General features: G+C 38.7%; 1 protein-coding gene across 9 annotated transcripts in view; it reads right to left on the bottom strand.

Annotated features, from left to right (window-relative positions):
• Positions 1-11,910: 11,910 nt before the first annotated feature.
• The window catches only part of MYO1B (myosin IB), a 179,473-nt gene continuing 171,986 nt past the window's right edge, over positions 11,911-19,397 (bottom strand). For all 9 annotated transcript variants that reach the window (XM_003825286.6, XM_008950629.6, XM_003825285.7 and 6 more), the window contains one exon: positions 11,911-13,237. In XM_003825286.6, coding sequence (XP_003825334.1) covers positions 13,114-13,237 — 124 coding nt within the window. In that variant the 3' untranslated portion in view covers positions 11,911-13,113. The remainder of the gene's footprint in view (positions 13,238-19,397) is intronic.

The following is a 19,397-nucleotide window of genomic DNA, read 5'->3' as shown; positions in this document are numbered from 1 at the left end:
AGTATGTTAAGGCATCCAATTTGAACAATCTTTTTGCCATTGCCGAATATTTCCTCCCACTTGTAATCTCCAGTCCTTTAAACTCCCATCCTTAGCTCTGCCTTGCCTGCTGTTCTGTTCACACAGCTTGGGCAGTTCTCCTATCTCTCTCACCCTACTTCCCCATGAATCTGTCATAATGGTCTACAGCCACAAAGGCTAATGCTAGTCCATGCCGCAAAAGAGAAATGGAGAATTTTCCCCATGGCATGAAAGGAAGTTACATTTTTCCAGTAGTGGGGAAGGAATTAACAGTGACCCCTCGGGGCCTGACATCTGGGACTTTGGATGAGTAGGGTGGATATAGTCCAAATTGGCATCATGGAATTGTATTTTATTCTTTTGCTTTTTTCAAATTTTAACCCAAGTGTCATGGTATTTGAGGGACAGGACATATTTTTAAGGAAGGCAGAAAGACACAGCCTTATGTTGCAAAAGAGTTACAAAAATAACTCTAGTACTTCCTGATTAGACACATCACAGATGAGATCTGCCTCTTTGCAAGTGAGGTTAAAGTTCAAGGAAATGAGCACATAGCGAGATTTTCTGTTTTCCTTCTTTGTAAATATATACCCATGTGCATATGCACACAGGCATGCACACACACACACCATCTTTGGAGCTAAGGATTTTGGACACTTTTTATTTTAAATAACAGCTTAGTCTCAAGAGACTATCATATATATAGTTTTACAGAATAAAATACATTTGATTGTTTTAAATATCCATCCATCAGTCACAAGCACATGGAAATCTTAGAAACACTACTGCTAAGTCAAGAAAGGTCCCCTCCCCATCCCCACCCCCCCGCTGTATATAACATTTAAATGCAAATAAGGCTTCCCATGTTGAAAAAGTGCCAGAAATAGAAGGAGTAAGAGTCTATATAGTAGGCAGCTGAACCCCAAGAGTTTAAAAGGGAACAGTAAACTATCCTCTCTTACAAATCTTAAATGAAACACACGTAAAACTCTGCAGATGCAATTATTTCTCTTTATGGTCCAAAGCACCAGCTGCGTAGGTTCAAAGCCATCTGAGACTCAGGCAGCAGTTTGCCAGTCTACCTCACCTCTATCAGCTGTCATTCACACCAAGTGCTGAAGGACATGCTTAAGATGCTCACACCACTGCTTGAAACTCCAGTTGAAACTCCAGTCGTTGAAAAAATATTTTCAACTTGTCACCATTTTTGTTTGTAAAAAACATATCTGGTCATATTATTCTAATTTTCCTCTGTAAAAGAATTTCATTAGACAGTCTAGAAAACAAGAGGAAAGCAACAGAGAAAGTAATAGCCTGCTTAAAGAACCAAGAAACCACGTGTTATTCAGAATACACTTCTCAGCAACCAAATCTATCCCCAAAGGCATAATACAGACATGCCTTTCTTAGGCATGTTCTGAAAGTGTATCATTTTTGTAGATTTTATTTCTCATCATTTTACTCCCCTGCAATAGCTTGTGTTTTTGTTTTTCTCTAACTGGAAATGGCTTCAAACATGTCGGCTCTTCCAGAAGTGAGAAACTTCAGGTTGTCACCCTGATAAGCATTGTGTTTCGTTCTGGAGGCTGCATTTTAGAAGGGACACCAGTTGCCTTGCATGCAGGCCAGCTGTGGGCTGGGATTCATACCATAAATGAGCAGAGAATTGGAGGGTATGAAGATGATGCTTCTTGTGGGAGGAAACGATGCTACTGTCACGTGGAAGAAAGCAGAACTCCAGAGGTGCTTCAGAAGACAAGGCAGAAGGTGTAGTTGTAGTTTTCATACAGTCATTCTTCAATCAAATTTTCATCTGTGATACATTTTACTGTGTCATTTTAATTTTTATCAATTTAATTTTGAGTTACTAATTTTTCATGAGAAAATTGTGAGCAACTCGCCTCACATATCTGACTGCTTCAGGGCCAAACACCAAGGCCAATCATTTGAGTTCCTGCTTTGCATCCATCCTAAGAAGGCTGGGGGGTGGAGAGACAAGAGAGATTAAAGAGGTTGAGACAACCAAGAAGAACGGGGCAAAGTGAGCATTAAGAATTGTCCTTGAAAAATAAGCTTCTACAGAAGTGCATGCTACAAAAGCCCTGGGGTGTGTGTGTGTGTATGTGTGTGTGTGTGTTTATAAACCAGGATTAAGATCTAATGAAGCCAACTCTAGAAAGAACTACCAATCTACTCTAAAATGTTCTTCCTAAAAAATGAAAGATGTTAGGGCTCTCGAATCTCAGCAGCATACATCTGTGCAAAATCCCACCATGATTTTGCCTATCAGAAGTAGCTAACATTGGCTCACTTTAGCCTCATGATACTCAATCCATTTCTCTTAACCTTCCTATTAAGTAAATGGTAGGGGTTGCAAGCAGCCACAATTTTTCTATAAACAAATGTAAGGGCCTCATTCTCATGTAGACTTAAAATTTCTTTCTTTATACATGAACACTATCAACTTAAAAAATAACCATTAGGAAACTAAGAGCAGAAGATTCTAAATGCCCAGTGTCTCTTTAGGCAGCCAGAGGTCTCTGTTCTTTCCTCTTTCCGTTGGGAAAAATCAGGAGTATCACTTTGACTTGTCTGAAAGAGTGCTGACTCCAGGAAAGGGCCATCTGAAATGCAGTTTGCCTAGCAAACCTACTCTTAATGTGTTTAAATAAGCATAAGGCCATTAGCCTGAGGTCGTTTCCATACTTTGAGATCCTACTTAACAAACTGCAACCTGTCTTAGGAGTATAACAAACAGCTGTTTCAGCCAATCACAGGCAGTCGGCTCATCAAACCATGCCCAGATAAGGCAGACACCTAGCTGTAGCCAATCAGATGATTCCTCTACTTTGCTTCTGTGTCCAGCCTATAAAAGCTCACTGCTCACACTCCTGGGTGTAGCTCTCTGAACCTCTTCTGGTTCTGAGTGCTGCCCAATTCATCAATCATTCTTTGTTCAGATAAACTCTGTTAAATTTGTCTGAAGTTTTTCTTTTAATACATGCAACAAGTTTCACTTTTCCTTAGAAATTTACATTGGCTCTGCACAAAAGTGAGTTCTGTGGGACTCAAGTAATAATTTCATGGAGGTGGGGAAGATATGCAAATGTGTTTGTGAAATGGGTGTTTGTGCTGCAGGATAGTTTATACTTATGATATAGATACAATTTTGTTTTGGAATATGCACCATCTTAATTAGCTTAGAGATAACTCCTATTATACAAGGGAAAAAAAGACCAAGGAAAAATTATGTAATTGTTCATATCAATATTACTTTACTTAGGACACACTGATAAAGAGGACATCTACTTGTGCCCACTTCCTGCCAGAGGGATGGTCCACAGGAACCGAAGATCAGCCCCTTAAACAGGTATTACAGAAAGCTATAGGGGTGGGGAGAGTAGAGGGGAGTGGGAATTGAACTACCATAAATAATTATCTTTGTGGAAAGCAGGCTTGAACATTCAATTGGACAACTTGAGTAAACAAGGACAATGAGAGTTTCATGTTTAAAAGAACTAGAATGCTTAGGAAAGTAGAGGGTTAGATATGGGAAAGAAGTTACGCTTCTGTGTGCTCTATTTATTGAACAATATGTGCCAGGCCCTGCCAGTTTCGGCTTCCACATTGGGGTCCCATCTTTCTTGTACTTTAAAAAAATGTCAGCATCTTCCATTGATATCCATGGCTGTTAATTTCCTAAATGAAACAAGTGTTTGGGCATCTTTTCCTAATCCTCCTTGGGGAGCCTGTAGGAGTGGAAACCCAGAAGACATAAATTGTAGTCTAGTTCTTCCAGTAACCACAAAACCTTGGACCAATCACTGCATCTCTCTGGACCCTGATTTTTCTTCTCTGCAAAGTGAAGGGATTGGAGGGTACAGTTCAGCAACTTCCAACCTTTGGAGTTTTTGTAAAGGGTCCATAAGTTCACATGAACCAAGTATTGTTTGTTGACTGTATTAAATAAGACCTGTAAACACATGTAATGACATTTTCCAAACATATTTAAGTGTGCTGTAATTAAGAAAATGCAAATTTACTTGTCTCGAACTTACACAAATTATATATTTGGCCCAATCAAAAGATGCTAAAAGCATGACTACCATCATGTAGGTGTTCATGAAGACATTAAAAAATGGTCTTCATACTAGAAAACGTTGGGAAACATCTAACTGGATGACATAATTTCTTAATATTTTGTTTTTAATATTTCATTGATATTCTTGAAACCCAATGTATACAGGGAAAATATTCTTTTTAGAAAAAAGTGCTTTCCTTCACTATCACAGTCCTCAGCATCCATATTCTAAATCAAGATGGCAACCTTTGAGACATTAATGTACTTTCATTTGAATGGCAGTATAGGGTTTCTGCCAAGCCATCAACTGGCATTTCTGGCTAATGACACAGATTTGGCAAGACTGGTTGAGGTGAAGTCTAAGAGCAAAATGGCTCATTTCAGGGATCTAATTTCAGTCTAAATGCATTTTATTAGATCCATAAAAAGAACACATGGTGATGCAGTTATTGTAAAGTGACTGACTTGCTCAACCAAATAAGATGTAATGGCATATTAATAGAGTAATTTAAATTTCTACACTCAAAGCAGTTCCTATTACTAGAATGTACCATGTCTCAGCAGAAAATATAATAAAATCCCAGTGGTTGCCCCAAAGATGGTGTATTCAAAGATGGGTTTGTTTTGGCAGGCAATCGGCAACCATGTGACCAATGATGACTTACTGCAATCCAGGAGAGTAGAGAACCATACCAATCTCCCTGATTAGACCACATGTGCTCTTCAGAGATGACAAGGATATGAATAGAGTGTCTTCATCTATACTATCAAATCACACTTCAGAAATAGACTTTTTCAAACAAAATTTGCCCATGTGCTTCGTGTGGTTTGAGGACAGTTCAAGACACAACACAGGGAATCTTCATCTGTGGGGTTTTTTTTTCTAGTGGAAAGAACAAATTGGTCGGTGAATTTCCTTCCCTTTTAGTAGTGTTTCCACAACAGCTCCCAAGTACTTTCCATTTAATGCTACCAGTTCCCATTTCTTTTTGAGATCCAAGTCCAATTTGTGCTAGGAAGTAAAGAGTTACCAAATTAGTCTCCAAGATGAGCAGAAAGACTAGATTCCAACTACTGCCATTTCCTGGATCTTCACACTTACTCATTCATATTAATACTGAGACACAAAAATTTCTGCCCCATTTAAATTCAAAGCCACAGTAAAGTGAAGGTATTTTCCAACAAAACAAACACCGAGATATCTATAAATATCTTCCTATTTTTGTTTATAGTCATCCACATGCTACAAAATAATGCTCAAGGTGGCAGTAAGTTTTCTCCCCTTCTCTGCAAATGGTATGGCCATCTGAATAGAAACTTATTTGATTTCCCCCTATCAGAAAGTATTAGGTAGTTTTATTTGACAATGCTGAGTCCAATCTAGTAGGATACAATCCTAACTTCTAAAAGCAGCTGTCCACAACCTTTTTGGCACTAGGAAGACAATTTTTCCATGGACAGTTGGGAGGGGGCATCTCTTAGAGATGAAACTGTTTTACCTCAGATCATCAGGCAATAGATTCTCACAAGGAACGTGCAACCTAGATCCCTCGCATGCACAGTTCACAATGGGATTTGCCCTCCTGTGAGAATCTAATGCCACAGCTGATCTGAGAGGAGGTGGTGCTCAGGCAGTAATGCTCGTGCTCCTCCCCTCTTGCTGTGTGGCTAGGTTCCTAACAGGCCATAGACCGGTACCCATTCATGGTCTGGGCGTTGGGGACCCTGTCTAAGAGCTTCTATTCTAAAAGCTGCTGTTTTCAAACTTCAGGAAATTCATTTCAGGTCATTTTAGAGACGATATCACGGAGAATTAGTTTTGATGGCTGCTCTGCTTAAAAATGGCATTATTCCATTCTAGAAGTTAGGATTTAAGAGACAACAGAATGTAAATATTACCATATGAGTTACATTGCTGAATAAAGAAAGAGGGTGAATTTGTAGTATACTGCAGCTAAAGGACTACTTTCAGGTTTCTGAAGGATGGAGGAAAATGTTTGTTTTCTGCTATGCAATGCCTCAACAACCTTCCACTTCCTTTCAGTAGGTGAACTTAGACGGATACAAAACTTATGCATTTCCTATTTGACTTTGTCAAGCAATTGATTCTTATTGGTACACATAATACGACTAAGTTAAATATGTTTTCCTTTGACTATAATTTGCTTCTCATGAAAAAATAAATGATGCATATGTCTTTACTGCTACTAAAAACAGTTCCTCTGCCTTTTTGGTACTGCTCCTCTCTGTCAATTAAAATCCCAATTTCAGGAAAGCTGAGCTGGCAGAGATTATTTTTAAAAAGGCAACTCTGAATTTAACTAGCTCAGAATTGCACACAAGAGATGGATTACTGGGAAATGAGTTAGAAAAATCTCTTTAAAAAAAAAGGTGGGAATATTAAAAAAGCCAAACAAAGATACAAACTCCACTTCTGGCACCATCTGGCCTCATCTATACACTATTATCATTGAACAAGATAACTGACTATAATATTTAAAGAATTAGAAAAACCCTCAGAGGTCTCTCATTACCAACTACTTAAAGGAAGAGGGAAACAGGCAGTCTCACCTAAAAACAAAAGAAAATATTCACATGCATTTATATAAGACAGTAATTTTAGGAAGACTTTATGGAAAACTTTAAATGAAGATGACTAGTAATATGGCTAGAAACCACTGAGTCAATGGAAATCCAAAATACCGCATAAAATTAGAAACTGTTAATTTACTTCAAGGAAACATCTCATATTTTCCCCATCCAATCCCATTAGGAACTCCCAAGCTCAAATCCCTGTGGCAAAAGGAAAGGGCTTTATGTTCATATTTTTAAAACTCTGATGAACTATCACTACTTCCTATACCTGAACAAGTAAATTTATTAGTTTTAATGTCTTTTTCCTCTGCCTAGCACCCAGAGCTTAGGACCTGTCACTAAGAATTATCGATTTCACTTTTCAACGACTATGCCAACATATTTCAAAGCTGTAATAACGAACACAGTTTAGTGTTGACACAAATAAACAATGTAATAGAAAAGAAAATTTAGAAACAATGCAGTGAAAAGGCAGGCCTTTTCAATAAAAGGTGTTGGGTCCACTAGATGTCTATATGGGGAAAAAATGAATCTTGACCCCCTGCATCATTAAAAAATCTTTAAAAAAATCAATTAGGTTTAGGGATAGAGTTGGCTCAAGGTGGTCAAGTTATAATGAAATCTTCCAGGTGTAAGCCGGATGCTTTCAGGTGGACTGAAAATCTAAATGTGAAAAGTAAAACAATAGATATTCTAGAAGAAAACATAGACAAATATCTTCATAATATTGGGTAAGCAAATATTTCATAAACGGAAAAGAAAAAGTACTCACTATAAAGGAAAGAATTGATAAACTTGATTACATACACTAAAACAGAGTTTCTGTTAATCAAAAGACACTGGTAGAAGAAGAAAAAGGTAACCACACACCATGAGAAAATACATGTCACATACATAAAGAGCTCATATTCAAAATATATATACCAATGCAAATCAAAACAAAAACTAGACAGAAAAATTGGCAAAATACTTGAACAGGCACTTTACAAATGGTAATATCCAAATGGCCAATATTGAAAAGGTAATTGAGCTCATTAGTCATAAGGAAATGAAAATGAAGGCTAAGATCCATAAGAAGAATCTTTAAGAGACTGACAATACCACATATAGCAAGCATGTAGAACAACTGCAACCCTCATGCACTGCTGGTGGGAGTGTAAACTGGTATAGCTCCTTTAGAAGTCAGTTTGACAATCTACTCAAGCTGTACATATGCTTACCCTATAATCCAGCAGTTCTACTCTTAGGTATATATCCAGCAGAAATGTGTACGCATATTCACCAAAAGACGGGTACAAGAACATCTGCAGCAGCACTATGTACAATAGCCAAATGGCCATCAACAGTAAAATGGACCACAAAATTGCAGTCTACCAACATGAATTACATAGCCAGGAATATGAACAAACTTAGTTACGCATAAAAAATACGAATGAAAGAAGCCAGGCAGAAGACTATATATTGTATGATTCAATTTATATAAAGCTTTAAAATGGGCACAATGAATAAATGTACTATAAAACAAGATGCGTTACTTTTGTGGAAGGATTATGACTAGGATGCAGAAGGGGGCCTCTGGGTGCTATATTTGGGGTGCTTGTTTTGGGTGCTAGTCACATGGATGTGTTCACTTCCTTGTTCACATTTCTGATGTATATATTATAAAAATGTATATTTTTAAAGGGAATATGACAATTCTGTTACTCTGTGAGCCCCCTCTCCCACCAGAAAAAGAAAAAAACAAAGTTGGGGTGAATATAAAATAACTGAAATAAGGTAGCTAGTTTATCTTTCCCTTAGTACTGTCAGGCCTTTGGGTGAATATGGAATTAAATTTTGTTCCCTATTCCTCCTTGAAATACTGAGAAGCTGAGACTATTTTCCTTGGTTATAAAGTTAGATTTTTGTTGAATTTCATGGAACTGACCAGAGGTGATCTAGCAACCATGCCAGAAAAAAAGTTAATGAGAAAGAGATTGTGGCTTTTGCTGTACTGTGATTAACTCCAGATTTTGAAAATGATCTTCAAACCAAAGAAAATGAGGCAAACATTCCATGATCTGGAGGAAACCAACTCAAAACAATTAATTTTCTCCTGTGTGGCAAATGAAATAAAAGCTGATGAGACCAAAAAGCATGTGCCACCTCATCAAGGTCACGGCTTCCTAGGGTTTAGCTAACAAAAACCTAAGAATCAAAGAGCACACAACAGAATTATTAAAGTAAGACTCAAAGAAAGTGCTCCTCCAATAATAACACAACAGAAAATCTTCGAATGTATGATGAAAACTTACAGCTGTTTTTCTCAACAGGAGGAAAGAAAAGCAAAACTACTGCCCTTCTTTCTCTTCCATTCTACCCCTATGCATCTAATTGTTTTAGTGAATTTGAGTACCACAATATTCATGGAAAAACAATGTCCAGCTTAAAAACAAAGGCTCTTAATATGATACATTCTGGTTAAAACTCATTGTAAGAACAGACACATTAATGAATTTACTAAATCCTTCCCCAGCAACTTACACCATTTCAAAGGTACTTGCTATTTCAAGATTTCAATGAGCCTAAGAAATACCTTACCTATTATATATGAAAAGTAACAGATAAGAAGTTTTGCCTTTTATATTTGGCCTAAAAGCATTTTGAACCATGCTCTAATTATCACAATTATACTCAATTACATGAACTTGAGAGTTCTCAGCATATTAATTGACATGGCATAATAAACAGTTCATTCTCTTAGATTTCTGCCAAATCCATAATATTGAAGATATCCCTATGATTCTCAGAACTCTTGGCCTGCTTCTTTGCCATTACAGACATACCCCCATCACCCCTGGGTATGAGCAAAGCTTTTCAAATTTGAGCTGAAGGCCTTCCATTTGAGTTCTGGGTCCAAGTTATTATTCAAGAGTGTGCAGTACAAAACTGTAATCAAGCCATTAGAGAATAACTATTCCCATACTCCCTTCTTGTCCTGTGGCAGATGGAAATCAAAGTCAAGAGTAGCTGCATCAACTACACTGCATACCTTGGCAACTACCATGTTCTATTTGGTACCCATTACCTGTTTACTTTTTTCAAGCCCATCAGTTAGTCACTCCAGGGTCTGGGTACTCCTAGTCACTACTGGACTAGATCTAGGAGTCTAGGTCCTAGGTGACTAGGTCTAGTCACTCCACTCACTCCTAGAAGTCACTGCAGGGGCCGAGCAACCTTCTAAGTTATGGGTGGGAACAAGTTAGGGCTGTGAGGCCAGGCCAGAATACACAGGAATTCTGGAGTGTCATGAATGCTTTAACTTTCCTTTGCAGGACAGTGACAGAAACCGAGATAAAGGAGTATCAGTTTCTTGCTCACTGTAATAGAGTGATGCCACAGTTATTGGTAACCTCTAGTTCGGCACTGGGGTTGGCAGATTTGGCAGGTATGGCTCACTGGGCCATGTGCAGCCAGAGGGAAGCTTTAGACTAATGGTTCTCATATTTGGGTGAGGGTCACCAAAGGAGGACTTTTTAAGGCATAGACGGCTGTGTGTAGCTATAGAGAAGCTCTAGTAATTTCCCTTGGTGGTTCTCAAACTTCAATGTGTGTGAGTCATCTGGAGATTTTTCTTTTTTGAGACAGGGTCTCACTCTGTCGCCCAGGCTGGAATGCATCTGGAGATTTTCTTTAAAATGTCTGTTTTCAAACTCTATTCCAGAGATTCTCATTTGGTTAGTATAGGGTATGGCCCAGGAACTGGCATGGGTTTTTGTTTTTTTTTTGTAATTTTTTAAAAACGAGCTTTCTAGCTGGGTGCAGTGGCTCACGCCTGTAATCCCAGCACTTTGGGAGGCCGAGGCAGGCAGATGACTTGAGGTCAGGAGTTTGAGACCAGCCTGGCCAATATGGTCAAACCTCGTCTCTACTAAAAATAAACAAATTAGCTGGGCGTAGTGGTGCATGCCTGTGGTCCCAGCTACTCAGGAGGCTGAGGTAGGAAAATCGCTTGAACCCAGGAAACGGAGGTAGCAGTGAGCTGAGAACGTGCCACTGCACTCCAGCCTGGGTGTTGCAGCGAGACTCTGCCTCCAAACAAAACAAAACAAAACCAAAAATAAAAAAAACAAAAAACAAAACAAAAAAACAGGCTTTCCTTGTGGTTTTGAACCAGATTGACGCGCGGTGACATTTTGGGAAACACTGCTCTATAGTGGGTCACCTGGGCCATAGTGGCACTCTCCTTTGTAGTGTGGTCAGGTTATTACTGCTCTTCCCAATGGGGAATGTGAAGGGCTTTCACCTTGGTACATAAGGAAGCTTTCTGGCTGCAGTTCAGCAAATCTTTCCCAACACGTCAAGTCACAACCCATGAAGAATGGGTTCCATGACCAAAAATTATTGAATACTTCAGTGACAAGACTGATTGAACAATCTGCAAATAAGGTATTTGGAAAAATCTAACAAGTAGACCTATGGGATATTTCTCCTTTCCATCCTAGTCTTCCATCCTCAAGTTCCATTTAGGAAGCAACCCAATGATAATGAGTAGGAGACCAGGTAAATCCACCACAGCACATCCATACAACGGAAGAATGAGCAGCTCTTCATGATATTCTGCTAGGTGAAAAAGGCAAGATAAAGAACAATGGCTACAATATAGTCTACTAAAGCAGAAGAACGTAAGAATCTATTTTGATTTCCTTTTGCAAACATATGGACAAAGTAATACAAAAGCAACTAACAACAATGGTTAATGCTTCGGGGAGGGTGGGAACTAAGCAGATAGCTGGTTGATAGGATGGAGAATTTGTAATGTATATATTTTAACACTTACTTACATGCTGAACAATGTGAACATACTGCATGTTATTTAAAACACCACACCCTCTCATTCCCAAATTTCTACTCACCAGTATCAGGAACTATTAATCTACCACTTTAGGCACAAGGCAAGAAGAATCTAAGTAATTACATCCTCTACCTGCACCAATAAACACAAAGACTTCTGAGAACTTCTTTATGTGAGCAATTTTTAAAAATACAAGTCAAGAGAAAATCCCCAGAAAATATTTTCAATTAATGTTTCTGGTTTATAAAAGATAAGTGAAATTCAGTTACACAGAGAACATATAATGTTTGGATTGTAAAACCTTTCTGAGAGATGATACATTGACACACAACATATGAAAATAGCTTGAGATACAAAAATACAGTTGTGATTCAGGAAATGGCACCAAATTAGAACAATTTTATTATTTAACATAATACCAATGTGTATATACATTATCCTCCCAAATAAGAAACAATTTGATTCCAAAGTTTAAAATGTAGTTTCCAAAATGAACCCTTGTAAATTTGAAGAAAAAGAAAGAAAGCCCTGCAAGTTACACAAATTTTGATCCATGACTAAAATAGGCACCCTGTACCAATCACCTTTCTCATACAAAAATGTATATTATAAATAAAACTTTCAAAAAAGATCTTGGATGTTTTATTGCACATCATACAGAATGTTTTACTGCTATCTGAATGGCTTTTAGCCCTTTACTTTGTTAGGTGTTTAAAATATCTACTCAAATTTGGGTGAAAACAATATTCTGGAGATACTATCATTTCGAGGATCATATATGGTATTTACCAGAAACAGAAACATATAATCTTACTGGACTGCTTCTGTCACTTTTTCTAAAATAAGAATGACTTCTATTTTCTACTGTTACAAGTAATTACCAGAGTTTTAAACAAATTAAAAGTCCTGTTCAAATGTCAGTTTTCTTTTTTTCAAACAGAAACCACATGTAGAGGGATTTAACCTGGTCATTCATTTCTGCCCCCTCTTAGGACCAGCCCTTCTTGAAGCCTATATTGTTAAATATCATACTACAGGGTTCCTAATAATGCTGTCCATCATTAACAGTTATTGTTTTGGTCTCACCATTTCTAAACCTTCTTAGATGTCGTTAAACCAGCACAAACCAGCCAGAATGCAATGGACTCAAAAACAAAAAGGTTCCTAATAAGTTTTCATACCATCTAGCACAGTGCCTAGCATAGAGTAGGCATGGAATAAATATCTGATGAATGAATGCAGTATCTTTTAAGACCATTTCCTATGCTTATATTAATTAATGATTTATGAGTAATATGCTGATTTAGGGTACACAGACCTAACATGATGACTAAAGGAAGAACACATCAGACATGAAAATAGACACTGTTAGTTTCTACAATCCTGCTCCAGGACAGAACATGTATTTGAAAGGTTAAAACTATTCCAATAATAAAAATTGATTAGTCAAATATTTTTATTTTGCCAAAGAACTCTAAAAGCCTTTGGTGATTCCCAAACATACAATGAACCCCAAATAAAACAAAACCAAATTGCACTATTACAAAGAAACAAGTCCATGAAAGTAGAGAGGAGGCGCCAGTTAAGGGACAGCAACTTCAAGGAGACGGTTGTTTTTTCGTTTACATGTTGGGACACTCCCATTTTTCTGGTTTCCCTGAATAAACTTCACACATACTTTGTCCTGTCTGAACTGTACCAGGAACCTAGGAGAAAAGAATAAAACAAATTAAAGTATACACAAAACAGCTCATGATTACAATAACACTTGCTTTTGTATTTTAATGGATACTGATCTTGACAAGTACAGGCTGCGCATCCCTAACCTAATCCGAAAATCTGAAACCTCCAAACTCTGAAATGTTTAAAGCACTGACATGATGCTTAAAGGAAATACTTGCTGGAACATTTCAGATTAAGACTGAAACATTAAGTATAATGCAAGTACAGTCTATGGGCTACCTAACAACGTTTCAGTGAACAATGAACCACATATATGATGGTGGTCCCATAAGCGCGGAAAAATTCCTATGGCTTAGTGACGTCATAGCTCTCCTAATGTAGGGCAATACACTACTCATGTTTGTGGTGACTGATGTAAACATACCTAATTCACTGTCAGTCATATACGATGGGGGTCCTATAAGATTATGATGGAGCTGGCCTATACAGTCGTACCATTTTTTTGTCTTTTATACTGTATTTTTACTGTACTTTTTCTGTTTAGATAGACAACTATTTACCATTGTGTTACAATTGCCTACAGTATGCAGTACAGTAACATGCTATAAACAGTTGGCTATACTATAATATACAGCCTAGGTGTGTAGTAGGCTATACCATCCACGTTTGTGTAAGTACACACTCTATGATGTTTGCACAAAATCACCTAGTGACACACTTCTTAGTACACATCCCCAAGTTAAATGACACATGACTGTATTCCAAAACAAGAAACTGGGAACACTTCTTGTCCCAAGCATTTCGAATAAGGGAGACTCAACCTGTATCACTTCTTCCCATGAGTACTTCTTACATAGAATTGTATCAATGCAATTTACCTCCAGTAGTCCTCATTTAGCCCTAAGGAAACTAAAGTTCATTAACTCATCATATTCTAGTAAGGTAGAAAGGCTAAGAATTATTTCTGTGTTTCAAATGGAAAGACCAACAGGTTATATTTCCATTTTTCCATGGCAAAAAAAATATGGGAGGGGGCTCCTATTAAATTATCAACAAATTGAGAAAATGAGGTAAAGAATTTCACAAAAGGAAGGGGCCTGGCAACCCTCTAGTCTATGGCTTCTAAACACTGGTTACTCACATATGTCCTACATAGTTTTTGTCGTTATCTGCATAGTATGCTAATAGCTATTGCTAGCTTAAATGTATTTCAAAATAATAGTGACCTACAGAATATGCATAAAATCATGTGTCTGATCTACCACATATATCTTTAATACCCATTAAAATATTTATATAAAAATTATAAAAATTTAAAAAATCCATTAGTGTATAGAAATTAATTCATGGATTAAAAAATCCATTAGTGTATTTTTCCCTCAGTGTATCATGTGGACCACTGCTGGGATAAGAGATGACTTTAGGTGTACAATTGAGCATCCACAGAGGGTTCTTCACACCATCCCTGTGCTGGTGCTGCGAGGAACCCCCAACTGTATATGATGAGATCCCTGAACTGAGGATAGCATCACTGGGGGACATGAGAGCTGCATCGCTGGGCCAGAAACCAGGTCTTCCAGTTCCAAAACCAGTGATCTCTTCTCTCTACCCTCATAATTAGCATAGCATTATGACATTTTCCATATTCTCAGGGATGGTTTTCTCAGTCAATGGCACATTATTAAAGTGAGTCAACCTAACAACCACTGACCACTTACTGACATCCCCCAGCGATGTGAGGATCCACAGCTCTGCTCTGTATACATTAGTTTCAGTTTCAAGGTCTAAAGAGGCCACATTTTGCAAACATTATCTGCTAGAATGAAACAAGGCAAATGTGTTTCTAATTCATCAGTTGTTTTATAAGGATAGTGCTTCTGATCTTTTAAATGGGTTCTTCATTTTCAACTTGAAAGCAATGAGGAAAGGACAGCTATAGTTCCAGATTCAACTATCTGAGATATATCTCTGGTATATATACTTGTATGTATGTGTCTCAAAAAAAAATCTTTCAGGTCTATTGAAAATTCACACATTTTAAAAATCAAACACTTTCACATTTTTATTTTCAAAGACCACTTGTGGCTGGGCACAGTGGCTCATGCCTGTAATCCCAGCACTTTGGGAGGCCAAGGCAGGCAGGTAACTTGAGGCCAGGAGTTCGAGACCAGCCTGGCCAACATGGCAAACCCACGTCTCTGCTAAAAATACACAAATTAGCCAGGGACGGTGGTGCATGCCTGTAATTCCAGCTACTCGGGAAGCTGAGGCAGGGGAATCGTTTGCAGCTAGGAGGCAGAGGAGGCTGCATTGAGACGGGATCACACCACCGGACTCTGACCTGGGTGACAGAGGGAGACTCTGTCTCAAAATAAATAAAAAAGACCACTTGTAAGTGTAATAAATGTATAGGAACTTCTTTCCCCAATAACCTTGGCCTACATTAACTGTTTCCATGTCTATAATTCCTGATTAATATTCACACTAGAGGCCAGGCACGGTGGATCATGACAGTAATCCCAGCACTTTGGGAAGCTGAGGTGGTCGGATCACCTGAGGTCAGGAGTTTGGGACCAGCCTGGCCAAGACGGTGAAACCCCGTCTTTACTAAAAATACAAAAATTAGCAGGACGTGGTGGTGCATGCCTGTAAACTCAGCTACTCGGGGGACTGAGGCAGGAGAATCCCTTGAACCCAGGAGGCAGAGGTTGCAGTGAGCCGAGATCTCGCCACTGCACTCGAGCCTAGGCGACAGAGCAAGACTCTGTCTCAAAAAAAAAAAAAAAGATTCACACTAGAAATAACAATAGGCAAGATATATTGAGGATTTGCTACATACCACACTGCGCTTGGCCATTTACTATGTTATTAGATCAGGCTTTAAGACAATCCTAGGAGGTAAGCACTATTATTTATCTTCACCTCACAGAAAAGAGAAAATCCTCCTCCAACAAACAATAACATGGAATGTATTATTTCATGGCATTCATACCAGTTAGAATTTCAAGGTAAAAGGAACATGGATTAGTTGTTTGGATTTCAAATATTCAGAAAACCAACTGTATAACTTAAATGATATATGTGTATCTATTGTACACACGTGTATACCTATATGTATATACACACACATATATTTAAAATGTTTAATGAAACAAATTCACTTTAGTTTTTACTCTATTTGGGAACTTGATTTTAGAAATATAGTCATGCATCATCTAATAAAAGGGATACATTCTGAGAAATGCATCACTAGGTGATTTTGTCATTGTGCAAACATCATAGAGTGAGTGCATTTACCCAAACCTAGATGCTACAGCGTGTTATTGTACTGTAGGTAACTGTAACACAATGGTATTTGTATGTGTAAACTTAGTAAACATAGAAAAGGTACAGTAAGAATAGCATAAAAGATAAAAAATAGTGTACTTGTCTAGCGCCTTTACCATGAATGGGGCTTGCAGGCCTGGAAGTAGCTCTGGGTGAGTCAGTGAGTCAGTTGTTAGTGAATGTGAAGGCCTAGGACATTACATTACTGTATACTTTATAGGTAATTTTTTCTTTCTTCAATAATAAATTAACCTTTGCTTACTGTAACTTTTTGCTTTATAAACTTTACAATTTTAAAAACATTTTTGACACTTTTGTTTTGTTTTTGAGGCAGGGTCTTGGTCTGTCTCCCAGGCTGGAGTTCACTGGAGCAATCATGGCTCAGGGCAGCCTTGACCTTCCCGGGCTCAGATGATTCTCCCACCTCAGCCTCCTGAGAAGCTGGGACTACAGGTGTGTGTCATCATGGCTGGCTAATTTTTTAATTTTTTTGTTGAGAAGGGGTTTCGTCATGTCGCCCAGGCTGGTATTGAACTCCTAAGCTCAAGCAATCCACCAGCCTTCGCCTCCCAAAGTGCCAAGATTACAGGCGTGAGCCACTGGGCCCGGCTGTTTTTTGGCTCTTTTGTAATAACACTTAGCTTAAAACACAATACTTTGTATAGCTGTACAAAAATATTTTCTTTATAACCTTATTCTATAAGCTTTTCTCTATTTTTAAAATTTTAATTTTTTTTATTTTTACTTTTTAAACTTTTTGTTAAAAACTAAGATACAAACACAATAGCCTAGGCCTACACAGGGTCAGGAGCATCAATTTCACTGTCTTCTATCTCCATGTCTTGTCCCACTGGAAAGTCTTCAGGGGTAATAATACACATGGGGCTGTCTTCTCCTAAGATAACAATGCCTTCTGAAATATCCCCTTAAGGACCTGCCCGAGGCTGTTTTACAATTAACTTTTTTAACATGTAGGCATACACACTAAAATAAAGATAAAAAGTACAGTATAGGCCGGGCGTGGTGGCTCACGCCTATAATCCCAGCACTTTGGGAGGCTGAGGCGGGCAGATCACGAGGTCAGGAGATCGAGACCATCCTGGCTAACACAATGAAACCCCACCTCTACTAAAAGTACAAAAAATTAGCCGGGCGTGGTGGCGGGTGGCTGTAGTCCCAGCTACTCGGGAGGCTGAGGCAGGAGAATGGCATGAACCCAGGAGGCGGAGCTTGCAGTGAGCCGAGATCACGCCACTGCACTCCAGCCTGGGCAACAGTGCAAGACTGAGTCTCAAAAAAAAAAAAAAAAAAAAAGTATAGTATAGTAAATACATAAACCAGTAACAACATCATTTATTATCAAGAGTTACATATTGTACATAATTGTATGTGCTTTTACTTGTATACAACTGGCAGTGAAGTAGGTTTGTTTACACCAGCAGCAGCACAAACATGTGAGTAGTGCCTTGCACTATAACATTACAACAGCTGTGACATCAATAGACAGAAGAATTTTTCAGCTCCATTACAATCTTAGGGGACCACCGTCATCTGTGCAATCCATTGCTGACCAAAATGTCATTATGTGGTGCATAACTGCATTACACATCTTGCAGGTTATCCTTAAAATGCAATCTAGTTACACATTGAACAGCTTAGAAGTTTAAGGACTAGAAACTATAAAGCAGCTGAATCTCTGAATGAATTCAATTCTCACTTCTATATGTACAAGTTTAAATTCCACTGAACAGGCTGGGCACGGTGGCTCACACCTGTAATCCCAGCACTTTCAGAGGCCCAGGGGGGCGGATCACCTGAGGTCAGGAGTTCGAGACCAGCCTGACCAACATGGAGAAACCCCATCTCTACTAAAAATACAAAATTAGCCAGGCGTGGTGGTGCATGCCTGTAATCCCAGCTACTCAAGAGGCTGAGGCAGAATAATCCCTTGAACCCGGGAGGCGGAGGTTGCGGTGAGCCAAGATCGTGCCACTGCACTCCAGCCTGGGCAACAAGAGCGAAACTCTGCCTCAAAAAAAAAAAAAAAAAAAAAATCCACTAAAGAGTAAACAGGACTTTGACTCTCTTTCCATAAACTGACATCCACTTATCCATAATGATTACAGAATCTAGGTTTGTTAGAGTAACTACTTCTACTTCTGGGAAGGAAAAAGCAAGGAAGGGCTTAGTCACTAAACTGCATGTGGTTTTCAACACTGGTTCTATAGAGCTAGCGAAGCCACTTAGGGCTGACACATAAAGGAACAGGCGCCCCTGCCTATGACTTTGGACATTTTCATTTAAATTCAAAATGCTCCCTAAGGAGATTTACGATCCTTACCTACAAACTTCCTCTGCAGGCTTCCTGTGCCACCTGGGGAAGGGACCCACGGATGCTACGTAGAGTCCTATGAACTGTTTTATTTTTATGAGACCAATCAATAATTAGGCACAGGAGAATGAAAGGCATTATAATGCTACCCAATGTTTGTTTTCTTCATGTGGCCACATTATAAATCTTCGCTCAGACAACTGTTTACTGAAAGCTTATGGCATCCAGAACATCACACGCCCTCTGTGACAGGGCAGGGCCCTTGCTGCCCAGAGCGAACTGTCCCCCTTTCCCAGATGGCACACCTTCGAACACAAGCTGTGAGAGCTGCTGAAGGAGCTCTGTGGTTGACTATGTTTAGGAATCACGCCACACGCTATCCCCGCAAAGCTCCTCAGGAGAATCACAACAAGATTTCAGGGGCTCTGAGATGTAATGTAGTGAAGAAAGATTTTAAATTTCCATCAGAGAACAATTTTTTCACAGTACGTTGTTATTAGCATCCTGTACAAGCAATGTTCCTA

The sequence above is a fragment of the Pan paniscus genome, chromosome 13 (assembly GCF_029289425.2).
Source record: "Pan paniscus chromosome 13, NHGRI_mPanPan1-v2.0_pri, whole genome shotgun sequence".
In the NCBI taxonomy this organism is placed as follows: domain Eukaryota; kingdom Metazoa; phylum Chordata; class Mammalia; order Primates; family Hominidae; genus Pan; species Pan paniscus.
This window is presented reverse-complemented; position numbering and strand designations above follow the sequence as displayed.